The 27,890-nt window shown below is 39.0% G+C and overlaps 1 protein-coding gene across 1 annotated transcript in view; it reads right to left on the bottom strand.

The window, feature by feature from the left end:
- Keap1 (kelch like ECH associated protein 1) overlaps nucleotides 1–27,890 on the bottom strand; it is a 66,718-nt gene that overhangs the window by 11,146 nt on the left and 27,682 nt on the right. The window contains exons 4-8 of the mRNA XM_067136633.2: nucleotides 26,571–26,720; nucleotides 23,262–23,540; nucleotides 19,919–20,110; nucleotides 13,881–14,092; nucleotides 2,066–2,271 (exon numbers count right to left, since the gene is read on the bottom strand). Of these exons, the coding sequence (XP_066992734.1) occupies nucleotides 2,066–2,271; nucleotides 13,881–14,092; nucleotides 19,919–20,110; nucleotides 23,262–23,540; nucleotides 26,571–26,720 (1,039 nt within the window). The remainder of the gene's footprint in view (nucleotides 1–2,065; nucleotides 2,272–13,880; nucleotides 14,093–19,918; nucleotides 20,111–23,261; nucleotides 23,541–26,570; nucleotides 26,721–27,890) is intronic.

The raw sequence follows: 27,890 nt of genomic DNA, 5'->3' as shown, positions 1-27,890 counted from the left end.
CCCTATGAGACATCAAGTTTTGGCCCAGGGACTATTCCTTCTTCCAATGTATCCTGGTTACCAAAGCAAAACCACTACTGAAAGAATGGGGTGTTGTGTTCTTGTTGTTATTGCTAGATTCTTTTGTTGTAATGTTATGTCTATGAAATTCTAAAAAAAATTCTTGATGCATGTTGTTTAAAGGGGCCTAACATCGAAGGTCATCGGACCTGAAACTTTTTCTAGAAGTGCTTCTGATCACTATAGACTGACAACAGAAGCTGTAGCTGGGAAGAAAATAAACATCCTGTGTGATGAAACTATTGACAGAATGGGGTGTTGTGCTTTTTGTAATTATTTTCCAAGTTCCAGCTGAATCCTAAAGGAAGCTGTTTGTTGCTGCAGTGAATTATCTCAAAGCAGGAAATGCTATGAACTGCTCCCCTGCTGTACTGGATGGACTGTGAACCCGGACCTTGCCATGAAAGTCTTTGTCGGTGATAGTGTTCCATGTACGAGCCTCTCTTTCGAAACATTATGAGTGGTTATAGGGGATCATCTAAATCATGTGCAGTATTGGGCACATAAGCTTAGTTGGTAATTGTTGGGTCACAGTGATGTTTGATTTGAATCATGTGGTAACAATGGTGAGGTCTGTATTTTTTAATAAAAGAAAGTTAAAATCTCAGTATGAGTATTCAAAGGAGGCAAAGCATTTTCCTTCACTTGTCCATACTCGGTGGAACAGCTGGTTTGATGCTGTCTTCTATTCAAATGGGTACTTTCAACACATTGTCACATTTTTCAAGTCGTCTGATATGAAAGATATCAACAACTGCAGCATTAACTACCTAACGGATCTGACTGACCAAGAAGTGAATAGACTTCATTCACATATGGTCTTTGTCAGCAATAAAGCAGGTGAGATGGTTGAGCTTCTTACTGAACTTGAGAGATCTCTGCATCCAAACTTTCATTTGCTGTACCTTGAGGTAACTTTCTGCAATTTGTGACTAGACTTTTCTTCAGCAACTAACAATGCCTTTGTCAAGCCCACTCCTTTAGAGAAAGCTGCTTGCAAATATATTTTCATTAAAGCAGCTTATTCTTAAAAGTGCAAGCTACTTTGAAAGTCAAAGAACCTAACTGCAATAATTTTTTTGCAATTTCTCAAGCTCTGTATCCTAAAAATATCATCCTGAATAATGGGAAAAGCAGCTAAGCTTGAGAAACTATTTGGTGCATCAATTCTTTCACAAAAGGAAATCTGGTTGTGTTACATTTCCCTCAGAGATGCAATTCAAAATCAACTGAAGGAATGTGCAAGATGTGATATCATGCAGTCAGAGTCTCTGCATTTGCTAAATTTTGTTTTGATTTATTGTGGACCCCAACAAACAGTGACAGTGAGCATGCTTCATCCCATTATAATGCGGTGGTTACAGACAAAGTGCAACTAGAAGGAAGGCAATGCTGAACTTATTACAATGCTTTCCTTTGAACAGTGATTTTTCTCATGTATTTGAGCATTTTGATTTGTTGTGTACCCTAAAAAACAATGTCCATTGTGGGCATGTTATATCTCATTTTTTTAAACCTAACTTTTAAGAAAATATATGCCGATTATTTTTTAAAAGATGCTAATTTTGGTACAAATAGATGCTAATTTTTCCAGTCCCTAGTTATTATATACAACAATCCCTTCACCCCACTACATAGCCAACCAAACCAACCTCAACTATTAAACACACTTATAAAATTCTCCCACTTCCCGCTTCAAACAACATTTCATACTTTTTGCACTAGCATTTAATGAATTCCACAGGAGGCTATTCTAAAGCTAGAATCTCTGGTTGGGAGAATGGTAAAGGTGAGACTGCTCGCCTACTGACTAGAAGAGGAGGAGGAGGAGAGTCAAGGAATTGGTTGCTGTATGGCAAGCAAATCCTGGCCCTTAGAGTGAACATATTCCTATATGGTGTAACACCTCTTTTCACTAGACTTCCTGCTCTAGTACTTATGGTAAAGAGCAGAAGTTTATATACTCGTATAATGTTACCACAAAATTTTCTTGATTTGAACATACCTGCCCCACTCCGTTGTGTAGACATGGGCTCAACCATAGTCCAAGCATTGTTTTCTGGATGATAGCACTCAATAGAATTAAGTCTGGTTGTTCCATCATATCCACCAACAGCATACAGCAGCCGATTGACTACTGCAACTCCTACACCAAGACGACGAGTATGCATGGGTTTTACTCCCTGCCACCTGTCTTCCTCTGGGTCATACCTATATAAATTAGAATACCAAACTGATATTAAGATTCTGGTTTAAAAAAAAAAAGAATTTTAAGAAACCATGACACATACAGCTCAATAAGGGCTTTGGTCAACCAAGATGAACTCAGCTCAAGTAGATGGTCGTCAGATACTGGAAAGTCATGCCCTCAGCCATACTGCCTGGCTTTCTCAACTGGGTCTGCTGTCTCTCATATCAGAAAACCTCCTCAGCTAAATTCATGAAGCTGAGTGAATCCTGTTCTAGTTTTACAGATCATGATTAAAATCTCTGGATTGGCCAGATAGTAAACCCAGGTTAAACAAGTGACAAATCAAGTCACAGAAAGATAGGAACAAGAACAGTAACACAACATAGGATAAGTACGACGGGACAATGTGGGAAAAGGAATCAGCAGAAAGAGGCAAGAAAGACAAACATGAAAACACAAAAGGATAAGGACAATCTCTGCATCTTGCCATCGTCAAACAGATGAGCTCTCTCCTCATCAATCCCAGTTCTTTTACATCCATAATATCGTCTGTGATGGAAATTTCCAGTACAGTATTAGATGTTCGTATTCCAGAAATTCATTGCAATTCCGTCCACATCTTTGATGAAGGAGTATGCATAGTCACAGAAGACATACTTTTCTCATGAAGCTTTCTTACCCTGTCACATAAGAACTCGTACCTTAACAATAAGTTTCTTAAATGTTAGCAAATTGGCCACAATGGATGGTCCGCACTAGCTCTTGTGAGCATACAGTAACAGCAATCCTTTATAGCTACCATTAAGTCTTCATTTCACCATGAAAAGAGTTTACAAACAAGGAGTTACAGTAAATGAAGGAACAGACTCATCGGCAGTAGGGAGAATTACTTCAGTGATATATATTTCATGTCACTGCCTATAATGGAGTTGTTAAAACCAGCTAAAGATGCTTATTTTGTCTAATTACCAAATCTCAGAATCCAACGAGGAGGAATCTCAATGAATGTCCAAGTCAAAAAAGGAAGAATACTGTACACAGTGGAATCCCATTAGTAAGTTCCTCAGTAACTCGTTTTCTCATAATATGTGATGTTCAATTGTAAAAGTCCTGGCCCCAAATGCACTAATATATATAATATATTGCCTTAGCATGTTACTATACTGCTTACTACGTTCAAATTTTGACATCCCTCATTCAATATTTTGGCTCATCGTTGCACATTTGTCCTAGAGAAGGCTTCATTACCCCTACATACAGCCGGCGTCCTGTGTTTTATTTCATAAACATTGAAGCGTGCCCAGGAGCAACGACATCAAATGTTCGGTTTTCTCCACTAGCATTTGGCAATTTGAGTTCAGAGAATGGCCACTGTCTGTTTACCTTCATATCGCTTTGTATTGTACGGTATTTGAGCAAATGGCATTCAGTTGCTGACAAATGCTGTTTAAAGCATTGTCCCATTAAATTCTCTTGGTAGTCTTCATTTCTAATATCATACAGACATCAGTGTTGCTCATAAAGTTCTACGAGTTTTAAAACTTAATTTCTATTCCTTATAAAATACGACGTAATCTTCTTCGAATATACAACAGCTAAGAAGAAGCCAGCATTCAACCTACTCTTCTTCTTTATTACATCATTTAGTGCACAGTGGTCTTTTATAATATACGGCGCACCGAACTTTACATAATTTCCGTTCAGTGCTTCGACAATTGGAAGAGTTATTATTTTTAATATATCTCTACTCAAATTCCCACATGGTATGTACCTTTAAAAAGACTGTACTTGTGTTTACATTGTTTATGTTTTTCTTCGATATTTACGCTTTAATTTACTTCAGGCTGATGATGACCTATTACTAGGTCGAAACTAGTCCCTATGTAATTTTCATTTTGTATTGAAAAGGTGGACCAATAATAATATATTATTTTACTCTATTGTAATAAAAATCTTCCTATAACTGCAAACAACCACCACAAGCGAGAAATGTGCTGTATACACATTGTGTCAACGAAGATTCCAGACGTAATAGGAGGAAAAATAAAAAGCTTGCCTTGAACGTCCACACAGCAAACACTGAACATTTCACAGACAAATGCTCAAGTTCTCAGAAACCAAAAACAGGAAATGTGAATACCGGTATGTAACTGAAAAGAGTTTGGATGTATGGTTAAAAATGAAATGTGTCAATAGCAACAACAAGAGAGATAAAAATTAAGGGGTTGTAAGGCTAACCGTGGATGGCTTACACAGGTTTTTGAACGAAATCAGTTGTCATAGGAAAACTAGCACTGTGCAATATTTCTCAGTCAATTACGAAGAAAGGATTGTGAATTTCCACAGATTTGTAATCGGTTTACACAAGAAAAATTTGTATTTACTCGCACAAACTGGTAATGCACACTAGATGTAATTATTGTACTGCAGTCTTTTCAGTTTCCAATATATATGTTTAACAAAGCTCTACGGTTACAAAATGCAGTAAATTTTTTTCCCTTCCTAAAATTACGGTGAAGGGATTATTCATGTATATACGATAACATGGAAATGGTTACTATCACCGAGGTCACTGTGTACATCAAATGAAAGATGGGAACCAGGACACGGCTGCACAGATTCATGTCTATGCTCAAGTAGGTTCCCCTTTATTCAGTAGACATCCACCTCTCGTATTGGCTTCTCTACTTGCCTCCGCTGGTACAAATACTGGGCGAGCCCAATAAGGTATGGCAGGCATTAAAATCATCCAGAAGTATGAAAGGCCTGGGGAGCTCATCTATTAAATACCGTATTTATTCGTGTATTAGACCCCTTTTTCCACTTTTACAGCCAAAAAAAAGTAAGGGTGGTGTGTGTGTGCGCGCGCGCTCATGTGCATGTGTCCCCAATATGCGATAATCTCAAACTTTGTGCAGCGAACACATGGTTTCTCATTAATTCCTTTGATTAGGTTAACGTCAGGAAAGGCATACGATCGTAAAAACTCTCTATGAAAATTCGTCTCGCTACATACTCAACCCCATAGAGAAAAGGGATAAGCGTATCGTATTATCATATTATGCAATATTGATAGAAAAGAACTTAATGGCCAGTCATTTGTCTCTGTCAGTTGAGCAGTAGGCCTACCGCACAGTAAACCTGAGTAAATCTAATCACTGCTTTAATTTGAATTATCGTCTTGTGTCGCCAACTTCCCTGCTACCAGCATGTAGTCATTCCAAATGACGTCATCTTCACTGCCACCTCGTCAGCCATGTATCGAGAGCATTCGAGGTCCTGTCTTTTTGCAACTTTTAAAAATAGTTTTGTTCCCGAATATAGAGTCCAAACAGTGCGAATCTAATCCCAAATGGTTTCTGGAGAGTTTGTGTATGTGTAGCAAAAGCCACTCCTTCCGAATAAAGATGTGCTGCAGAAAGCATGCCAAACCACCAGCTGATAACTAGCGTATGTTACGAGTTGTACTTCCGAATGTAATACCTAGTGACTGGAAGCATTCTTTGCATAACTGCGGCTATTAAAAGCCAAACCCTTATTTTAAAGTATATTTCATGCTTGTTCTCCACATTTATCACATCAGGATTTACCTAAATAGCTGTAAATGAGATAAGAGAGATCGCATTGTTTAGGTATGCTATCAAGTGCCCGCATAGTGCCAAAAGTTCCACGACGGGAAGATTAGAAATAAATAACAGGAAAGTTTACCACATTTATGGATACTGTATCTACAGATGTGGTGGTAATGCGTTTTATTTTTATAATGTTTAATTTCATATAATCATTGTCTCCATTTTTTTATTAACGCATAGTATGTTTTGTTTGGCGTCTCGAAAATCATTAAGTGGGGACGTAAAATTATTATTCTGCCAGTCCCCCAATGTAGGGGTAGTGTGCCTGCCTCTTACCCGAAGGCCCCAGGTTCGATTCAGGGATTTTTACCTGGATCTGAGGGCTGGCTCGATGTCCACTCAGCCTGCATGATTACGATTGAGGAGCTATCTGATGGTGAGATGGCAGCCCCACTCTAGAGAGCCAAGAATAACGGCCGTGAGGGTTCGTCATGCTGACCACACAACACCTCATAATCTGCAGGCCCTAGGGCTGAGCAGCGGTCACTTGGTAGGCTAAGGCCCTTTGGGGTTGTTGTGCCATAGGGGGATTATTATTATTTGTGAGGTACCGAGTAAAAAAATAGTTATGATTGGACTGTTATTATCACATTTTAAACCTACTTCTCTCAACAAAAAAAACCTATATTGGCCCGAGTTACGAGATATTAAACGATCACTTTGTTAATGATCTCGCCTGCTATATTAATAGCAACAACCGTGAATATTTCTTAACTAAAGTAAACTCTTTTCCTCATCCAGAGATGGTGCAACTCTCTTCAGACAGGCTTCCAGTAGAAGAGAATTACATGTACCATTTTTACTGCATATGAGTCTTCCTGCCATTCGTAAATCTCTGGCAATACAGTACTGGAAATCGAACTCAGGCTCCCAAGAACGGCAGCTAATTGTGCTAACCATTATGCTGGTGGACATTCTTAACTACAAAACACAGACACATATACATGAATGATGCGTGCTTGCAATGCGTGGGTCGAACACAAAACTATTCACCTATTTGTGCGATGCCAGCAAAGCTGCAGTAGGCCTATGCTACATAGGCAGACATTTCTTAAATACGAAACACAGATGTACCACATGATTTCAAAGAGTATTTTCATTGTGTGGGTTGAACGGACAAAACCATTCACAAATTTGTGCGATGTCATCAGAGCTGCGGTAAGGCTTGTACCCGCTTCAAAACAGAATCATCGTTCTTCTCTGATGAATTACATTGAAGAGTCTTGTATGCACAATTTATTTTCTTAATTTTCTTTGTCTCGAAAAGCCAGGAGTGGTCTAATACACGAGGGGATCTAATACACGAGTAAATATGGTAAATAATGATGTTTTGTTGATGTTGGTTGCTGGTTTAGTGGTAGATGAACAATACAAACTGTGGTCATAACATTACATGAATGGTGACTGTATCCAACTCCGATCTTTGAGTGACGTTTTTGCTATAAAGATCAGAGCTAATTCAAGTATAAATGCCACTGGATGCTCAATTTATGTTTATACACTCTACTGAGTAAAATTTAAAACTTCCTGAGACCATTTGGTGATCTGGTCTGAGAACTGTCTCTAGAAGAAGAGCTATACTCAGTGCAAACTGACAGATAAGCAGGTGCAACTGAAGGATATGCCTGTCCTAACCATTATAGTTCCACTGCAACAGTGTCATATGAAGTAGTCTTGTATGTACAAATTAGGGCTTCAGCAGTAGTCTGCTTACTTCCCTAACCATTATTTCATCCCCCATCTGATGACAGAGGTGACACATTGATATTGTTGGAAGACAGGTTTGGAGGCTGAATTCATTACATTAGTTTTACATAGCATAATTCTAGAGCAGAGCATCATTTGTGAGGAGTTGGTGCAGGCTTGAGTGGTTAGACCCCAGCATGCACAGACTCAAATTCGCTGAATGGTGTGGGTGCGTACCGCAGTGCAGGCAACGCAAGAGGTCATTAGGACCACATTTTTCCCTGTAAATTTTTTTTTTGAAGGGGGGTGTCCTCCCAACCTCAGTCGATGATGCTGCCTCTGCCAGCTCCTGTGCAGCCTTCACTGATCATTAGGGGAGATGGTCTTGACATTCCTCCCCTGCTGTGGCTGAAGTCATCTTCACAGCCATAGACATTTAGGCGGCCAAAGAATGGACCTTGGGCTTTGACAATTTGAGGCGTTGCTTGTAGGATACTCTTGAACATTGTTAAGTATGGGTTCTGATTTCCTAGTCTGGTTCATAAAGAACTTCAAGGTAATCTGTCTCAGTACTATACTGCCATAGTCTATTTGCTATGCAGGAATGTTCGTCTGAATAAATGCGTCTTGGTAGGTGTGCTAGTTACCAACCGATGAACCCAAATTGGCACACTGGGGCGTAACGCTGGCAACTGGAAATGAGTTGGCTGGAAAATTTATCATTTCCAATAACAGACCATTTATATTGGAACTAGCTGCAGTACCCGTCCTTGAAGGGATAATCTCTTAGCGTGTGAAAATGAAATTCCACAGCCTGTTTCCAGTCATTCGACCGGGTCAGGAATGGAACAAATGAAGCCCCTATCTAGCGGCGAGAACAGGAATTGTGCCGTCTGCCGAAGCCTGTCGCAATGATTAATGAATGACAGATGAAATAAAATTATATTGGATATTGCTGCTGGAATTAAATATGACAGGGAAAACTGGAGTACCTGGAGAAAATCCTGTTCCGCCTCCGCTTTGTCCAGCACAAATCTCACATGGAGTGACCGGGATTTGAACCACGGAACCCAGCGGTGAGAGGCTGTTGCACTGCCGCCTGAGCCACGGAGGCTCGCTTAACATGTGCACGATTATAATTTTTGTCCACCCCTCATGATGTTCCCCAGATTCTGAGGCGCATAAGTGAACATGCCTCTCCCTGTCAGTTGCTTGTTGTGACATACTTGCTTCCTTGCTCTCTATGGCCCTTTGCAGTTTAATATTGTTTTGTATTATTGCTAATGCTCTGTGGTGTAGTGGTTAGTGTGACTAGCTGCCATCCCCGGAGGCCCGGGTTCAATTCCCGGCTCTGCCACGAAATTTGAAAAGTGGTACGAGGGCTGGAACGGGGTCCACTCAGCCTCGGGAGGTCAACTAAGTAGAGGTGGGTTTGATTCCCACCTCAGCAATCCTCGAAGTTGTTTTCCGTGGTTTCCCACTTCTCCTCCAGGCAAATGCCGGGATGTTACCTCACTTAAGGCCACGGACGCTTCCTTCCCTCTTCCCTGTCTATCCCTTTCAATCTTCCCATCCCCCACCAAGGCCCCTGTTCAGCATAGAAGGTGAGGCCGCCTGGGCGAGGTACTGGTCATCCTTCCCCAGTTGTATCCCCCGAACCAATGTCTCACACTTCAGGACACTGCCCTTGAGGCGGTAGAGGTGGGATTCCTCGCTGTGTCTGAGGGAAAACCAACTCTGGAGGGTAAGCAGATTAAGAAAGAAAGAGATTATTGCTATGTTGATTTGATCTCTTCCCTCCACTATAATAAAAAGCCAAGATTGGGTTCTGGTATTGTAGGCCTTCATATCTAGTTTTGTTTTGACTGTTATATTAGGGCATCCAATGTAAATTGAGTCCTTCCTCTTTTCATTATGTTCCTTCCAGGTTTTTTTCATTTTGATAGTCATCTTTACAATTTTCCTTGCGGTAGCTAGTTGTAGTACCCATCGTTGATGGGACAATCGTATAGCATGTGCAAAGTTATCTAAATCCTCAGCTACTTTCCACCAATATTCAGGCATGTTGTTTTACTCAGGACATTGCAGTAATCCCGTCTATTGGATATGAGTGGCAGCAGAAGAGATAAAGTACATTACGAACAGTCAATGTAATGTTATTGTTGATCAGTTTTACGAACTTTCCATATTGTAGGCCTTTACATTTAGTTCTCTTCCGATTCTGTGACATTAAGGCATCTAACGTAAAGGGAGTAATTCCTTCTTTCATGCTCCCACTTGTCTTATTCTTCATGTGATTGTTCCCTTACAAATTTTTAAAATAAAATTATTTATAGATTGTAGAGCTTTATTCTCCAACTTTACATACCGATTTTAATGAAATTCTCTCCAGCCATTTTCTCATAATGTGCATACATACGTACATAAAGAGATGACAAAATTTAAAAAAATAATTTCCTTGTTACTGTGGACATGATTGATACAAAAATACCATTCTTTTCAAATTCTGAGCAATGTACAGACAAAACTCTTATCTTATATACCCGTGTACAGATTGTACAGAATGTACCCATTCAGAACAAATATCTCAGGTTCCCTATGGGAATTAATATCTACGGTATATCTTGATGGCCTAGCAGGCATCAATTTTTATAAAAGAGACTGAGTCTCATAGTGCATTGGCACTGCCTGTGGCTCCAAATAGTCTATGCAATGGCCTTCACTATATGCACTAGCTATGGATCTTGGTAGGTGTGCTAGTTACCAACTGATGAGCCAAAATTGGCACACTGGGCTGAAATGCTCGCAACCAGGAACGGGTTGGATGGAAAATTTATAATTTCCAGTAACAGATCATTTATATTGGAATTGTAAATGTTTTTGCATGCTTTCTGGTGCGATACACCGTCCAAGGTTTTTATTTCCTAGATATATATATATCTCTCTCAAAAGGTATACAGGACAGTTCCAGTCTCAAAGAGGTTAAATTCCAGGACAATAAGTGCGCTGGCCTTGTTTAAGTGTCTGGATATCATATGCGCAAACCATTGGCAATCATAACACTGCATAGGAGGTAGGATGTACAGCCTTACATCATAAGGTCGCTTGCAACTTTTACCTACTCTGGCAGCACTGGAAGATCAAAGAAGACAATGGAGGCACAAGTGGCAATGTCCTTGTTGTTCACTTTGTACATAATGCATTGGACTTTTATCATTCCAAGGTTCTTCATATCTTCCTTGAGCTCTTCATTCCAGGAAAATGTACCTTACTCTTTTTTATGTATTCTTTTTATTGGATTTTGTATATTAATTGATACACTTAAGTTAAAGTGGCAGTTAGTTACAGCCAAAGGGACCTCTGGTCCTACTTGTAATTAACGTTAAATAAATATATTTCTATTTCAGAGTTCAACACCAGATTCTGGTGGAAAATCTCACCACTTATCTGGATCAAAGATTGTGCTTTTCTATTCTGACAGGAATGTCGCTGAAGTGGTCACACTTCATCAGCATTGCAGGTCTTAAGCAGCAAGCTAAAATTATGCCTTTTCTGGACTCCCTCAAGCTATCCATAGACTCCTCCGATATGCTTGGAAAACGTACTGTTCTTCATAAGCTAGAAATTGTACCCTCAGTTCCAGTAGCAACCAGGAACTTGGGGAAATCAGTACCCATTTTACTTCTCTCTGTGTTCCCAAAGGGTTGCACCCCACAGGGCATACAAATTTGTAGACTTTGGCAGCAGACCATCCTGGACAGGCATAATACATTCGGCCATGTTCAAAGGTATACTCCCCTAATGCAACCAATTCTTATCAAGGGCTGACTCTGCAGCCACTATGCAGCATGGCAATACCAACCTGGCTTGGAAAGTATTGCTCTGTGGTTAATGTTGAAGTTGTATAGGCCCTTCCTCGTGCAGTATGCACACTGATTTTGACTCAGTCAAACCTTGAAGGGTCGACTGAAGGCTGACAAGACCTTTTTAGTCGCCTTTTTATTATAAGCAGCAATTATCTGTTGATATATTCTCACCCTTCCACTCACAAGGGGTCCAATTCACAAATACCACGTCACTAACTAAAGTCTTGCCGAGGTTGCTCCTGTATGTCGCCCCTTACAACTGACAGGGTATCTTGTGGGTGCATTCTATAACCCCGTCCATGGGGTGAGATTGAGAGAGTAACTGATTTAAGTACTCTTGTACTATCTATTCCACTGACAAGTGCACAGTGGTTAGATTAACAATAATACTTTTAGTGGAGCAGGATAGTATTTCCGACAAGTTCTTACAGTATTCTTACATTTAAGCTCTGGTCCAGCTATGGGGTGCGGTTGATTAGGCCTTCACTTTCAGTCTCCAAGTTGTGGAATGGAATACAAGGATATTCAGTTATTCAGTAGATTTACCAGCATATTAAAGAAGTCCTTTCAGGGCAAAACTCAATTATTACAGCCTTCTTTTAAGATTATTTGCCTTTGATGGTATGTAAAGCACGTAGCATTGTTCTTGTTTTATTAGCTCTACCCAACTGTCTTGCAGTAGTTCCATGTGCTTCCTCTCTTTAGTACTCAACATCTAATGTGCCTGTGATTAGTTATAAAAAGCATTGGTTCATCTTCGGACAATTCTTCTGACATAATGTTTAACTGCTACTTTAATGGAAGTGTTTGAACTAAATCTGAGGACCCTAAGCACACAGGCATTGTGTGTGTTCCTCATGGCTACTCAAAACGGTGTTAATTATATTAGAGATACCAATCTGACATTCTGACTTAATGTGTTCAGACGTGTAAATAGTTTTAAAATACTTTTATTGTTATGTGATTGTAAACCATATCATAAATAATAAATATATTGGTATTTATAACATTTCTAGTGCAGAGAACTAGAAGAAACTTAGCATTAATGACACTAAACTGTACTTTTGGAAGGAAAGAAAAAAAAAGAAGGTAGTACCGTATTTCTCCGAATCCAAGACAACATTTTTTCTCAGAATCTCATGTGAAAAATCTAGGATCGTCTTGCATTCTCGACCTAACAGAAATGAACACCACTGCCAGCTACCATGGTAACCACGCTGCTTCCCTTCACCCTCCACGCACGCATAAAACTCAACCTTCATGTTTGTGTCTTTATTAGGCCTATAGGCTACATCGCTAGCCATGGCAACCGGTTGTATAGTGCCTCTGCGTAATGTCACTGGTTCTTGGGAAATAGTGAAGAGAGAATGACATTCTACTTGGCAGGAGACAGGCTCACAGTGCGGACAACTGGGCGAGCGACAATCCCCTGAATAGATTTTTAAAAAAGTTTCTGTATTAGCCTCTATGAAAATGTTTCTCAAATCCGCAGAATGGCATCAAAACATGCAAGCATTTGAATTCTTAGAAAGGCCATGGCAGCATTATAACGCATCTGCTGTACCTGATACTTAGTAAAATTAACAGTTTTACAGACAGCAGGAATATTTTCATGATGGATTATCGTATTGTAAAGACACATGGAATAGGTATTGTCGGCAAATTTTCAATGGGCTATCATCAATATTACGATGCCAATTTTAAGTCAATGGTTATTAAACACACAGAAATTAAGAATAATTGCGCAGCCGTAAGGAAACACAGCATAACTAAAGCCATTGTTCCGAATTAGTGTGACGACGAATATAGCTTTAAAATGCGTATTGTACAAAAAAATGCATTCAGTGGCCCACTTTTAAAAAGCTGAAGATTAAACTGTGAGGTATGTGCGTGAAAAACGCAAGAGCGAAACGGCCATATCAAAGCGCAATAAACTCGACTTTTAATGTCCGCGTCTTCATTATATATCGCTAGCCGCCAAATCCAGCAAGCAAGATGTACTCTAGTGGCAGCTGGTTGTACCTGGCGCTTGGTAAAAGTAACAGTTTTATAGACAGCAGGAATATTTTCCTGATGCATTGACATATTGTAGAGGTGTGGAACAAGTACTGCCGGCAAATTTTCAACGGATTCTCTTCGATATTATGATGGCAATTTTAATTTAATGGTTATGAAACTCGTGGAAATAAAGAATAATTGTGCAGCTGCAAGAAAATATGGCATAACTAAAGCCAATATTCGGCGCTGGCGTGAAACAAAGATAGTCTAAAACATGCGCAATGTACAAGAAAGGCATTCGTATGATTACACAAAGCATCTTGCATTTAGTGTCAAATTGGATTTGGAGAAATATGGTAATTCAACCATATCTTAACAGAATTGAATTGTGAATGCACATCTAACAAGCGCTGAAAGAAACAAAGAACACTGAGAACATTAAGTGACCTTTCAACACTGCTGTGATATTCGCTGCCTGCTGCACCACCCACAGCATACAGGAGGCCATCCATGACAGCCACACCCACTCTGTTGCGAGGAACAGACATAGGACTGCAAGGACGCCACACATCTTTAGCTGGGTTGTATCGGTCCACCCAGTCAGAGTCATAACTGCTTCCAGGAGAATTATTACGTCCACCAACAGCATAAAACATTCCCTAAGAAAACATACAAACACTGAAGTAGGACGTAATGAAGCCCAAACATAAAACACTTAAAAGTCTCTTTACACTTATAAAATTAATCATTTAGCAATAACTATAATATTTGTTTTCTATTAATTTCTGTATAAGAATTCTCTTTCTTCCTCATGATTTACTAATATACTTCACATTTAAAATGAAATGAAATAGAATATACAAAAAGACATGTAAACAGCAAAATTCAATTGAATTTATCCTCTGATGGAATATTTACACAGGGTTCTTCTCACAAAAGGATGACGATGCGAGAGAAATTGCAAAATGACATTACTGAGAATTTGATTTTACAGAGTAGATAAATATTTATCATCATGTTCAAAAGTGTTTGCTCCATCAACTGGAAGAGTCCACAATGCAACTCTGCTGTCTCCATATCAGTCGGTCATAGGCCATGTCAGGTGTACATTTGTTTTTTTCATGTTGTTGCGCCGTCTAATACCCCGTTGTTGCTAACGTTGTATGTGGGTCTCTTTCCAATGACTTCTAGCATGTAGGCCATATTTACAATCTTTGCATCTACCATACTCAACTTTGGAAATTTTCTTCAGCACTGGCATTGCACAGAAGTGTTCTTCTCTTATATCTATGCTAGAAATATGATCAAATCTACAGTAGGCAAGCTGGCTTGACCACCTGAGTATTTTAAGTCTCCAATCTATCACTAAGCTCGACAGCTGCAGTCGCTTCAGTGCAGTATTTGGGAGAAAGTGTGTTCGAACCCCACTGCAGGCAGCCCTGAAGATGGTTTTCTGTGGTTTCCCGTTTTCACACCAGACAAAAAACATAATCTACCACTTCCATGGTCAGCTCAATAGTACACAGTGTGGTAGAATGGATGAGGGTGTGACAGATCTTTGATTTCAGACAGTCTTTCGTCCAGCAAATACAGGCGACACCTGCTGTTGTTCACCACTTCATCCAGGCTGTATTAATTGTTGTATTCACACTTCCATAAGCTGGCCATTATCAGTAATAGTAGACACAAGATAAACTCAAGTCACTTGGAGCAGGTCTTTGTCATTAGCATGGATTTTGGATCTGATGTAAACGTTTGCTTTCTTTTTGCATCAAATTTTGGAGAAAAAAATTAATAATAATGATTATAATAATACAGTAAAACTTGCTCAAAGCGGAATCGCATGGGTCCGAGTTTCTTTTCCGAATTAGACAAGTTTCTGGATTGAAAAAAATTATACAAAAAGATTCACAAATTACTTACGGTACCCCTGATCCATTAGTCTAGTTTTGGTGGTGCAAATCTCAATAACACAATATCTTTATGTACAGTAGGTTTTTATTACTCTTGCATAGGCCTGCACTACAACACACTCAACATATTATGTACAGTATGTACTGTATGTACCATACTCAATGAAAACTGGACAATTTCTGCCTTATTCCACATGTTTAATAGACGAACTACAGTATACACATACTATAACACACACTGTATAACACAATTTCTGCCTTATTCCACATGTTTAATAAACAAACTACAGTATACATATAACACATTACACACAATACTTTATTTGTCAAATTATTCCTTCTTCCACATGTCTAACAAAGAAACCTGTTTCACTTCCTTGATGTCATGTCTTTCTCAATGCAGTCTTTAGCGCTGTACAGTAGCTCAAGAAGTTGCGGTGAATTTGACTTGAGAGCAAATTTCATAATGTCCCTGACACACTCAATAGCTTGTTCATGAGTGCGTACTTTTTCCTGACTTTCTCTTTCCACCTCATCCTCCTCTTCCTGGTCTTCGTCCCTCGGATTATCATCTTCTTCATTCTCTGTACGGCGGATCTTCAGAAGCTGTACAGCAGACTGGAAACTGTAGTGACTAGCAAGCTGGTCATCGCTGCGAATGTATTAGTCTACATTACATGCAAAATTCTGTTGGCTCAGCGTAGATATCAAAGCAGCATTTTCAGTCACTTTCTCAGGTGTGCCGACGTCATAATTTTCTGCAAATCCCACTTTTGCAAAGCACTTTACGACTGTTTGAGGTTTGATCTGCTTCAAAGCCAAACTGATCCAGTTGACAGCATCCAGTATGGAAACTGTGTGTGCAAGGGAGTAGGTGTTGTCAGCTGTATCAACACCTGCTCAAGTCAGGCACTACGCCTGTAGTGAGATTTGAAGGTGTAAATCACTCCTTAGTCCATAGGTTGAATAACGCTGGTTGTGTTAGGTGGAAACCAGGCTAGCTTGACATTGGAAAGCAACACATGTGGGTGACAAGTGGCATTGTCGAGAAAAAGAATAACTTTGGGATTTTCCTATTTCATTCTACAGTTAAATTTGTTCAGCCATTCTTCCATTAGAGCACTGGTCATCCAGGCTTTCCCATTGCTTCTCCAAGTTACCGGAAGCTTGTGCAAGTCCAAGTTTTTAAAACACCTTGGTTTTGCTGATTTCCCGATTACTGGGGACTTTTCCATTTCCACCTCCATATTACCGCACAACAGTACTGTAAGTCTTTCTTTCGACATTTTACCCCCACCACACTTTTATCCACGAAATGCAAGTGAATTTGAAGGCAAGGCTTGAAAAAACAATCTTGTTTGATCGGCGTTGAAAATGTCTTTAGGTTCATAGCCAGAAATTAAATTTTGCAGCTTCAATTTCCACTCAGCTACTACATTTCCATCCACATCTTTGGACACGCCACGGACTTCGTTCCATACGATACTGTGTCTTGTTTTGAAACTTTCCAGCCACCCTATTCATGCTTTAAAGGCGGTGTTGCCAAGTGATTTAGCAACGGCAAGAGCCTCATTCTGTAGCACAGGTCCGCTAACCGGAAGATTTCTCGAACGGGCACTGACGAACCATTCCCACACTAAATCATTGATTTCTTCATTGCCTGTTACCTTAGATTTCCTCTTCATTTGTCCATTCCCCTCCATCCACTGCGTAGTAATGTCATCCTTATGTTTTAAAGTCTCATAAACATGAGTTTTTCCACATCTTAAACGCGACATAATTTCATGCACAGACAACTTTTCCTTTTCACTCGCTTCAATAACTTTCACTTTCTCGTTCAGTATCAGTGATGTATATTTCTTAGCCATTGTGCTGTCTTCAAAACTGACACAAATTTACTGTCGGGATACAAAGTAAGGGAACTGTTTACCTTAGAATTGAGCTCAAGTTGTACATCAAAATAAAGACCTCTACGAACCATGGCAAAAGTCAGGTAATTAGTGGAGTTTTAAATCCCATTCTATCAGGAATTTGGGAAACCCAGATCTCATTCGAGCAGAATGTTATGGTCTGTAAACACCTAACTCTTCCCCTGGTGAAATAGTTATGTACCTGCAGTACATTTCAAAGGTAAAACATAGTTTCACCAACAGTTTTGACTTCAGCGATGTTGATTTGCTCAATGGGTTCTTTGTTGACCCTGAAGTTTAGTAATGGTGGATAGGGGAATTCCTCGGTCAGGTTCTTTTCACATTAGCTTCTTCCTCTTGCTTCCTTCCAATCTACCAGCAAATTGCTTGTTTCGATGTTGATGCAGAAATATTAGATATCTTCCATTTTCTGATGTCTTCTTTTGACAAGTCAGTAGGTGCTGCATTCTCCTTTATGCAGGTTCAATTTCTCAAAGTTCTTTGTACCAAGAAGCTTTTGTCACTGTCACAATCTTCTTCGCCTTCCTACAGACTGTTCTGTATACGTTCCATTGAGACAGGGCTTGTCGAAGAGAAACTCATGATGTAACTTTTCTTCTAGTGCACCTCATTAGACATCATTGTTCCAAAATCAAATATAGTTATCAATTCATCATTGTTCTAATTTTTGTTCTTTCCAGAATGGCATATGCAGCTTCATAAGCTGCCTTCTTCCTTCAGCTTAGCTTGCTTGGTGTAATGGGTGGGTTTTAAACATGCTATGCTTTTAACAACAAAGAATTTCCACAACGAAATTTTGTTTTTTGTTGATTTGATTTTTGTTTTTTGATTCTTTGTTCTTAACATTGTGATTCAACACAGAACAGAAATGAAATTAATTTGTTGTCATGCTATGATGTCAACCTCCTTTACTTTGAAGTGCCACTTTTGATTGTCTCTGCTTTTGTCTCTGCTGTGTGTTAGTTTTTTCAGTGACTTGATATGTAATTTGTAAGCGAATGTTGGTGATGTGTCATATAACTGTTTTATATGGTATGACTTCTGCATCCAGTATATATGCAAGATTTTGACGTCCAACGATGATCTAGTCCATTTGGATTGCTTTGTGCCATTGCAGTGTGCAATTGAATGTGAATCAAGCTTTTTGAACTATACGCTGGTGATGATCCAACTGTGTGTTTTTGTGTAATCGAGAATCTTCCAACCATCATTATTCTCTTCTCCATATCCTTGTCTGCCATGAACTGCATGACTTTCCTTTCTAAATCTGACATTTCCGTTGAAATCACCAGGAACAATGAGCTAGTCTGCTGGAGGCACTTTACCAGTTTCATTGTCAAATGCTGCCTAGAAAGCACCTTTAATGACTGTGGCCTAAGTGCTAATTTAGTGGATTTTTCTTCCATCTGTGACCTAGACGAAGGAGAAAAACATTCTCCAAGTTATTACTTAAATGCAACATCAAAAGCAAAATATTTTTATTACTTGGGTCTCTATAAATAATTCTTCAGAAACTTGCTGGTACATCATGGGGAGCCAATACTCATGTTCTAAGATCAACAGCATTAGCCTTATCATATTCTGTTGTTGAATACTGCTGTCCCTCTTGGATCAATAGTGTTCACACAAAGAAAATCGATGTACAACTCAATCAGGCAATGCGCGTAATCACAGGTTGCATTCGGAGCACGAACACACTATGGCTTCCTGTTCTCAGCAATATTTCACCTCCAGCCCTAAGACGATCAGAAGCTCTCCTAAAGGTTTGGAAGAACATTCAGCAGAACCCCCAACTACCCATCCATCAAGATATTACGCACACTGAACATCAACGACTGAAATCGAGGAAGCCACCCTGGCGTACAGCAATGGATCTTGAACGAAGCTCTTTTCATGTTAACAGTTCATGGAAAGCCCAGTGGGATCAGTCTTCAGTAGTGAACAAACATCTAGTTGAGAATCCTTTGAAACGAGTACAAGGATTTGATCTTCCAAGACGACAGTGGAGAATCATCAATCGAATAAGAACTGGACAAGGCAGATGTGGTTATCTGTTGTGCAAATGGGGTTGGACTAGCTCTGCAGATTGTGATTGTGGTGTCTCTTCTCAGTCAATCCACCACATTGTTGCTGACTGCCCAATTCGTGCTTTCAAAGGAACACTAATGGACATTCACCGCACATCGGATGAAGCAGTTGATTGGGTCAAAATGCTAGACCTAGAGTTATAGTATTGTACGGACTTGTGACTACGCACATTTATCCTAAACTATATGCATGTGTGTACATAGATTCATCATACAATAAATAAATAAAAAACAGCTATGTAGTACTACAGAAGCTGTTCAGTCTTGCCAACTAAACTATTCGTCAATTCTTTTAAATATAAATAGAAATGAATACATGCACTGTCTGTCAACACTGGAAGAGAGAATTATTAAATTTATGCACAGTCCATGTGAAATATAATTATTTTACTATTTTGAATGGGAGGTTTCTGGATAACATTTTGGTTCAGAGACATGTAAAGGTCAGCACAACAACATATTAACACTGAAGTTAGTAAGTGTATTGCCACAGAAGATGGAGTTGTTATAACTACACTTCCCCCCCTTTACAAATGTCACTTACTGTTCCTCACCTTCAGGAAAGCTCCTCCCAAACCAGATCGAGGCACAGTAAGCCGAGCTAGAGTAGTCCACGTCTGATCATCAGCATTGAATGCTTCAAGTACATCCAGGGAGTGATTGAGATATCCACCAGCAATATAGATGACTCTGGGAGTGTTAGGTGTCCTTTCCTTGACATGAGGTCTCTTGTGTAGAGTCAGATCCTTTATTGAAAAATAAATGTTAAAAATTTAAAAAAAAGTTAATTCAGCTATAGTTCATTCCATGTTAAGAAAACAGTATTGCTCTTATGACAACAGGGTTGCCATATCAAACGGCTCTGCTCAACACCATTACAGGTAAATGGTGGCACATAAATTTGTGAAATTCAGTATTTAAGTTCAAGATAAAAAGCGGATGAAACTGAGATGCAAATTATTTTATGAACTAAAGGGGACGGGATTTAACAGGGGCTATTTTTGGTTTGCACAGAATCAGAGGTAAACTACGGAACATTAAAAACCGCAGCATTGAAGTGTAAGGCAAATTGGGGGAGTAAAGAGAAATACAACATTTTTTATGGGCTCAAGGGGTGAGGGATGCATTTAATTGCATTTAATAAATTTCCCCAGGCAACGCGGGCTACTACTGTGCTACTATCACTCGCAAAAACAATAGCAATAATTAAATGCGGTCGTAAAAAAAAAAGTGGTAAAATTAAAATGCTGTTAAAAAAACAGCTAAAAAACAAAACCAAGCTCATAGAAAAACACACGGAAAATTGTTTTATCAGTACAAGTTATGCCATGACGTATCGCTGCACACCACTACACCAGTATCTTCAGTAACAACTTCTGTTCAGTACAAAAATAATAGAACACATATAAATACTAGGCAATATACAACCAACTCTCACTCAACACAAGACAAGTAAGCACTGGATTTAAATCTAAGAACACACACACAACAAATAAATACTGTAGATGACTTCACTACAGAAGCGAGCTGCCGGCGGTTCACAGAGCGAGGAACTATACGAGACTTGTACCAGAGGAACACAGAAGAAGGAAAATGAAGGAAGGCAACGAAGCAATGGCTGTTCCTGTCATTATGCTTCCTCCCTACGAATATATTTATGAAAAAGAAAATGTTATGTAGTTATTTTAATAACTCACGGCAAAAATGCCTCATCCTTTTTATCTGTCTTTCACAATACATTACAAAGTACAGTATAATATCCCTTAATCATGAGGAATTATGTGTGTCTCAGAGGGGGTGTGTTCACTCCTTGTAGGTTCATAAGAGCAATACTGTTTTCTTAATGCAGAATGAGCTATAGTTAACCTCCTCCTGAATTCATACTACATATATTCAACAATTTCATATATACTGTACAGTTTCATTAGAAACTATTAGGCCTTGCAACATTCAGTATTCAAGCCTCTATTAATAACCCAAGTGCTTCCAAAGCCCTCTTTCTACAACTAGAAATGGGAATCCTTTACTTCTATGCCTGTTAATTTAAACTACTAAATAGCGAGTCTAGCTATTTCTATTTTCATAATGAAGGAGGTTACATTTAACCACTTTCATTATACAGCAGGTAATGGAAAGGAACAAACAAGTGTTAAATCAAGTCAGAGGGATGAGGGAGACATGAAAGGGAACACATAATAAGATTTGGTGATGGCCTTTACGGACACAGAAAAGGCATATGATAGTGTCCATAGAAACAAGATTTGGAAGGCTATGAGAGTAAAAGTGGTAAATGAGCAGATAGTGACAAGGGTGAAATATATGTATGATGGAAGTGAAAGCTGTGTTAAGCTGAAACCGAAAGAACTGGATGGTTTAAGTTAACAAATGGTGTAAAGCAAAGACATGCCCTGTCAACTCTACTATTTATAGTGGTTATGGATGATATAATACAGAAGGTAGCACAGACTATTGGGAAAAGAAAAATGAAAGCCGCATTGTTTGCAGATGATCTACTAAAATGAAGAAATAGTGAGAGTGAAGTGCAGGAACAGCTAAATGTACGGGAGGAAATTGTGTCATCTTATGGAATGAAGTTCTCAGCACAAACGAGTGAAGTGCTGGTAATGACACGAAACAAGAACCGAGCGTATAATGGCATTGTATTAGAAGAGGAGCAGTTGTAAAGAGCTGAAAGCTTTAAATATCAGGGAAGTGTAATTGATGAAAATGGAGGAAGCAGGATGGAAATCAATTAAAGAGGAAGGTGTGCAAATGGATTCTTTAACAATATGGGAGGACTGATGTGGAACAGGGATGTACCACAGAGATGTAAGGAATTATCTACAAGACTTATTTTGTGCCAATTCTGATATATGGATCAGAAACACGGGTGATGAAGGAGAGGGTAAAAATAGAATACAAACAGTGGAAATGAAGTTTCAGGGGTGTCGAGTAGGTTTAACAAGAATAGACAGAATAAGAAATGAGAGAGTTCGGGAAATGGTAAATGAGGTACCTCTACATGGAAAGAAAAATCAAGGCTGCAGTAGTATGGACATGTCAAAAGAATGGGAGAAGAGAGGATACCAAGAAAGATGTTAGAAATGTAGTAGAAGGAAAGCAAACCTAGAGGAAGACCGAGGGACAGATGGCTGAAAGGTGTAACGAAGAGCATCGAGGCAAGAGGGAACTGGACGACAGTGAGAGAAGAGTGGTGAATGGACATAAAACGGTGGAGAGGCTTATGTTCCAAGCAGACCCAGCCTGTGGCTGGAAACTGCTCCAGATGATGATAATGATGATTAATAAGATAAGCACAATGACAGGTCAAGCGTGAAAAGAGGGAGCAACAGTAAGAGCGGAAAAGGACAAAGATAAAATTAGAAAAGGATAATCTCCACCTCTTCATACACTGCCATCTTCAAACAGATGGACTCTCACTTTATGAATTCTAGTTCTTCAGCACCCTTTCCTTCTCTGCCCCCAACAAGCTTGTTTCTGCTTCCCAGCTTCGTCAGGAGGGCAGGCATCAACACTCACTAAAAGGCCTTCTTACCAGATCTTTGGTCTTGATGTCTGAATTGTAGGATAAGAAGGAAGCTAGATAAAGACAAGAAAAGGGAAGAGACTTAAAACAGAAGTGAAAACAGGGGTAAAAATCTTTGAACAGAGGACATACTTAAAAGGAGAAAAGTATCCCAATAGGTCAATACTAGTAACAGAAAGGAACAAGACAAGGAACAGATCAAGACACATAAGGAGAGATAGGAAACTGAAAAGAGCTTCCTAGTTTTATCACCTCTATTTATCTCTATCGTGCATCTTAAATAACAAGATTATCACAATGGTATAATTATTTTTAGTAACAAATATCAACAAAGTGCTAAGAGAAATTACCTTGAATATCTGAGCAAGATACTCTCGGCACTGAGGTAACTTCTTCAGGACATCACAGTTCTTCATTTGATCATGCAGAAAGCTAGGAGTTAGGTACTGGCATCGTACTGCATATAAAATATGTTGCATCTTGGGATAGCGATTCTCTTCGTCATACCGAACCCATTTGAGAACTGCATTGTATACCTCACGCTCCTCCTGAACGTTTAACTCATCCCGCTTAATGAGAGCTACCAACTGGATTGCTGATAGCTCCAGAAATTCTTGCTCCTGACAGATCTGTTGACATACAACATCAGATGTCAGTTTTCTAGAACCCGACACATTCTACAAACATTTGAATGAAATATTTGAGGGCAGGAGAGAGAGAGAGAGAGAGAGAGTGTGTGCACTCTCTCTCTCTCTTTGTTTGTTTGTTTATTTATTTGTTTGTTTGAGGGACTGATTTATTAGGTGCAATATATGCTTGAAAACTAGACCAAGCAGAGTGGTCGTGGAGCTAAGAGACAAATGGGTTTGAACCTCTCCAACAGCTGTCCTGAGAATGAACTTCTGTGGTTTCCCATTTTCACTTCCTGGCAAATGGCAGGACAGTTCCTATTCATAAGCCATAGGCATTTCCTTCCATCTCCTCATCAAATTTCATTCAGCATCATTAATTTCATTTTCGTTAGCTCCTCAACTGAAGTTGGCAACACAAAGTGCATCTGGCCGTAAAAATATGCCATATATTTGCATTTCACCTCATCCTTGATTCTGTATCAGAAAACGGGACTAATGGGTAGACATTCATATTTGCTTCACAGTGAAATTTAATAGCAGATGATTTGTTATTTGATAGATTGAGATATTGGACCCAAAACAGGTGAGATGCAATTGGAAATTGTTGTTTTGAGGGACAAAAATCTGGTGAAATGTATGGCAACCATGAGACACCAGTTTTACAGGTTCCTCCCAAACACTGATTCAAAATCCTTCAATAAATTAATTCTCTATTGATCTCAATATTATCAGAGTATCTGGAGATTAAGATGTTCGTTTTTTTTATTTTTTTTATGCCTGTTATCCATGGCCCATCATATATTAGGCTATACTCTCTCAATCTTCAAGGAGTTGTAACTTTTTCCTTTCTGATTTTGGGAATAATGATGAAATAATCAAATTAGTATAAATCATGTATCAGGTACAAAGTATCACGTATTTTGTTAAGTACTTTGTTATGTGGAATCATCATCATCATCATCATCATCTCCTCCTCCAAATTGTGAATATTTTTGGGTGAGAGGAGCTTTCATCATCATGGTCACAGAACATGTGGTGGGTTTGTATATTACCATCTTCAGTGTGAATTTATCAAACTTCTCCATGTAAAAAATGACAATGGCCGGACTTAAGAAGACCAAACTTAGCAGTTGATATGGATCACGAAAGCGACTGAATATTTTTGGGTTGACACATGGCGCTACAGTCCTGACTGCAATGCTTGAAATGTAACCTTACAACAGTATAAAAACTGTTGTATGTCCGGCGCTTCCTTCTCGTTCCGCAAGCCAGCTGCACGCGCGCCTGTGTATCATTCTGCTAGCTTCGACGCGCAGCCCTCAGTGCACGTGCCTGAACATCGAGTGTACTATAAATAGGAGCTCCCTGTCTGCTCAATTGCCCACTTGCCCCCGGTGTCCAGCTCCAGAATACACCCTACGTCGAGCACGGAGGCTACTCCTCTTGAAAATGTGCTTCGACCAGGTGGACTGAATTTCTGGCAGTACGAGGTTTCACCTCTGGTCACCGCTCCCTTACCTGTTTCCGCTGCCTATGTTCCGTAATTCTTTTACAAGCCATTTTCATTCCCTAATTTACGCAAGCTCCCTTAGTTTCGCTAGGTGGAATTTCTTCAATCAATTGAACTTGCTTTTTAGGAATTCAGGCACTTCAACAAACAAGGACTCTCAAATACATTTATGTTAGTGTGCCAGATAGTTTTCGACTATCAACGTGTCAATTCACAAAGACTATCTTTTCAAGATAGAAGTGTATATAAAGACTGTAAACTTGTACATATTGTATAAAGACAGACTTTTCTCAAGATTCAATATTCCTTTTTGCTTCAAAATAAATTTCAGTTATTTGTGTAAATATCATAAAGTGAAGCAATAAAAGTTGTGTTTTGTAAACTTCAACCTTGGTTACAACAAAAACACTGATATCTTCTCAGATGGTCTAAGATGAGTACAAGAAATCTATTTTCTGTTCTTGTAGCACAGTCAGATTCTTTAAATTAAGAGATCAGGAAAAGAAACAAGAATTTCAATGACTGAGTAGGAGATTACCATGAAAGTGAGAGTTTACTACTGTTGAGGTGTTTGTGATTGTTGTTTTGAAGAGAGCAACATTATCAGTCCCCTGTAAAATGAAATGGCAGAGGAAGAGATTCAAACCTTTAAGAGGAAGTACAACCTGGCAACAATCCCCTCTTAAGAAATTAACTGTAAATAAAAATAAGATTTAAAAAAAATTATATACTCAACAAATGAATCAGGAAAATGAAATAAAAACAGACAATTGAAATTTTATGTACTTGATTAATCCACTCATGCATAAATCAAATAATGAGATCAGCAGCATTCTCACCATCAGACAGTAAGAGTTCAAGTGCTGCCTACAGGCCAAGGGACGGACTTACAGCAAAGAGATTGACACACTTAGAGATGAAGTGGGCCATAGTAAAATTGTCACCATATGAACACACTGGGGGAGGGGGGGGTCATCCCCATTTAGAAGGCAACAGTGCTTAGATCTTCCATGTCCCATTTTCAACTTGCACAAAACTACAGCCTCTCCGAAAAGGCTGGAAAGAGGACACCTCCACACCAGAGTTGTCTTCTTAATTGATTTCAACTTGTTGGGAGTTCCAACAGTTAGCCACTTCTATTCTCAGGATAACAAAATGGTTCAGAGTAACTGAAAACAAATATCCCTGGCAGGTACGTTCATAGATACAGGTATCAGGAGAATGCTTCTTTCATGTATCAGCTAATGAAAGGTAAAAGCAACACAAAGTACAAAACTGAAAGACTTCCAAGAACTTGCGAACGTAATACCTCAAAATTAAAGGAGAACCAAAGTTGATTTAGGATAATCAGGTAGAGAAGAGGGGAAGGAAAAAAAAAAATCTGCCACAAATAAGCGTAAGCAATGTCAGACTCTAATAGGATCCCATAATCACAATATGCATCTCACAAAATGTAAAATTCTGGGGATATGGGACTTTATGGCAAACATGAGGATGTACTGTTTGATATACCTGACCTGAGTGAAATGCTGCATGATGAACTGGTTTGCTTTGTGATTGAGATCCTTGCACCCATGTTGTTCTGCGAAGTTAGCAATCCCTATGGCATTACTAGGATCCAGCTGTCGTTCCAGAAATACACAACATGCATCAATGACATTTGTTACCTGGAATGAGAAGCAATACTACATTCATTATAATACCCCGAGTATTGACATTAAGGAAAAGTGGGCTGAGGACCTAGATGTTAGGTCCCTTTAAACAACAAGAATCATCATCATCATCATGATAAGATAAAATTAAACAAAGAAATCCAGGACACAAACATCTACTTCTCACTCACAAGAAAGAAACTCACAACAGAAATATTTTCAACACCAGAAAGGGCACGAAGTTTGGAACATATGCAGAAGTACTGGGAGGACCGCACGACCTGAACAGTCCCTTCAAAGAGACTTGGATAATGGACCAACTAAAGTGATCCTATGCGGTCATAAAAGTGACAGAAAGAAAGAAACCTGAAATAAAAGTCATGCAATGCTGTAGAATGAAGTCATGTGATACACAATGTACCAGATTAGAAAACAAAGTCGAACGGAAAGTAGATTAATATTGTCACTTACATATTAGAATAATAAGTGATGGCAGATGTAAGGAGTAACATAAAAGTTTTTCAGTCTGTCAAATACATAAGTTCAATATAAATATTACACTACAACATACTTGTAAAAAAACACAATATTAAACAAGGAATAAAAATATGTTCTATGAAACAAAGAGTGACATTTCGTTCTTAATAGAACATCAGATTCTGTGAAGTCACACTCACTATTTGGAAATACGAGGGTTGGGAGCAAAAATCATTGCAACTACTTTTTTTTTTCCCCTTACAGATATGTCAGCAGTATCCCCCATACTATTCATCATAGTCATGGATGAAATTCATAAGACCATTAAACAGAGATTGGGAAGACAGGCAACAAAAGCCATGTTCTTTGCAGATGATATAGTGATATGGTGTGATGATGAAACGGAAATGCAAACACAAGTAGATGGATGGAATCAAGAGATAGAAAAATTTGGGATGAAAGTAAGCACAGAGAAAAGTAACACAACAGTGATCACAAGAAGGAAGGAAGGAAGGAAGGAAGGAAGGAAGGAAGGAAGGAAGGAAGGAAGGAAGGAAGGAAGAGGAAAGATAAAACTAAATGGTAAAATTCTGGAAGTGGTTAAATGTTTCATGTACTTGGGAAGTGTGATCACAGAAGTTGGAAAGATTACCGAGGAAATTGGAAAAAGAATACAACAAGCAAATAGCTTCTACCAGAGTGTAAGGG

Source organism: Anabrus simplex, chromosome 1 (genome assembly GCF_040414725.1).
Source record: "Anabrus simplex isolate iqAnaSimp1 chromosome 1, ASM4041472v1, whole genome shotgun sequence".
Lineage (NCBI taxonomy): Eukaryota > Metazoa > Arthropoda > Insecta > Orthoptera > Tettigoniidae > Anabrus > Anabrus simplex.
This window is presented reverse-complemented; position numbering and strand designations above follow the sequence as displayed.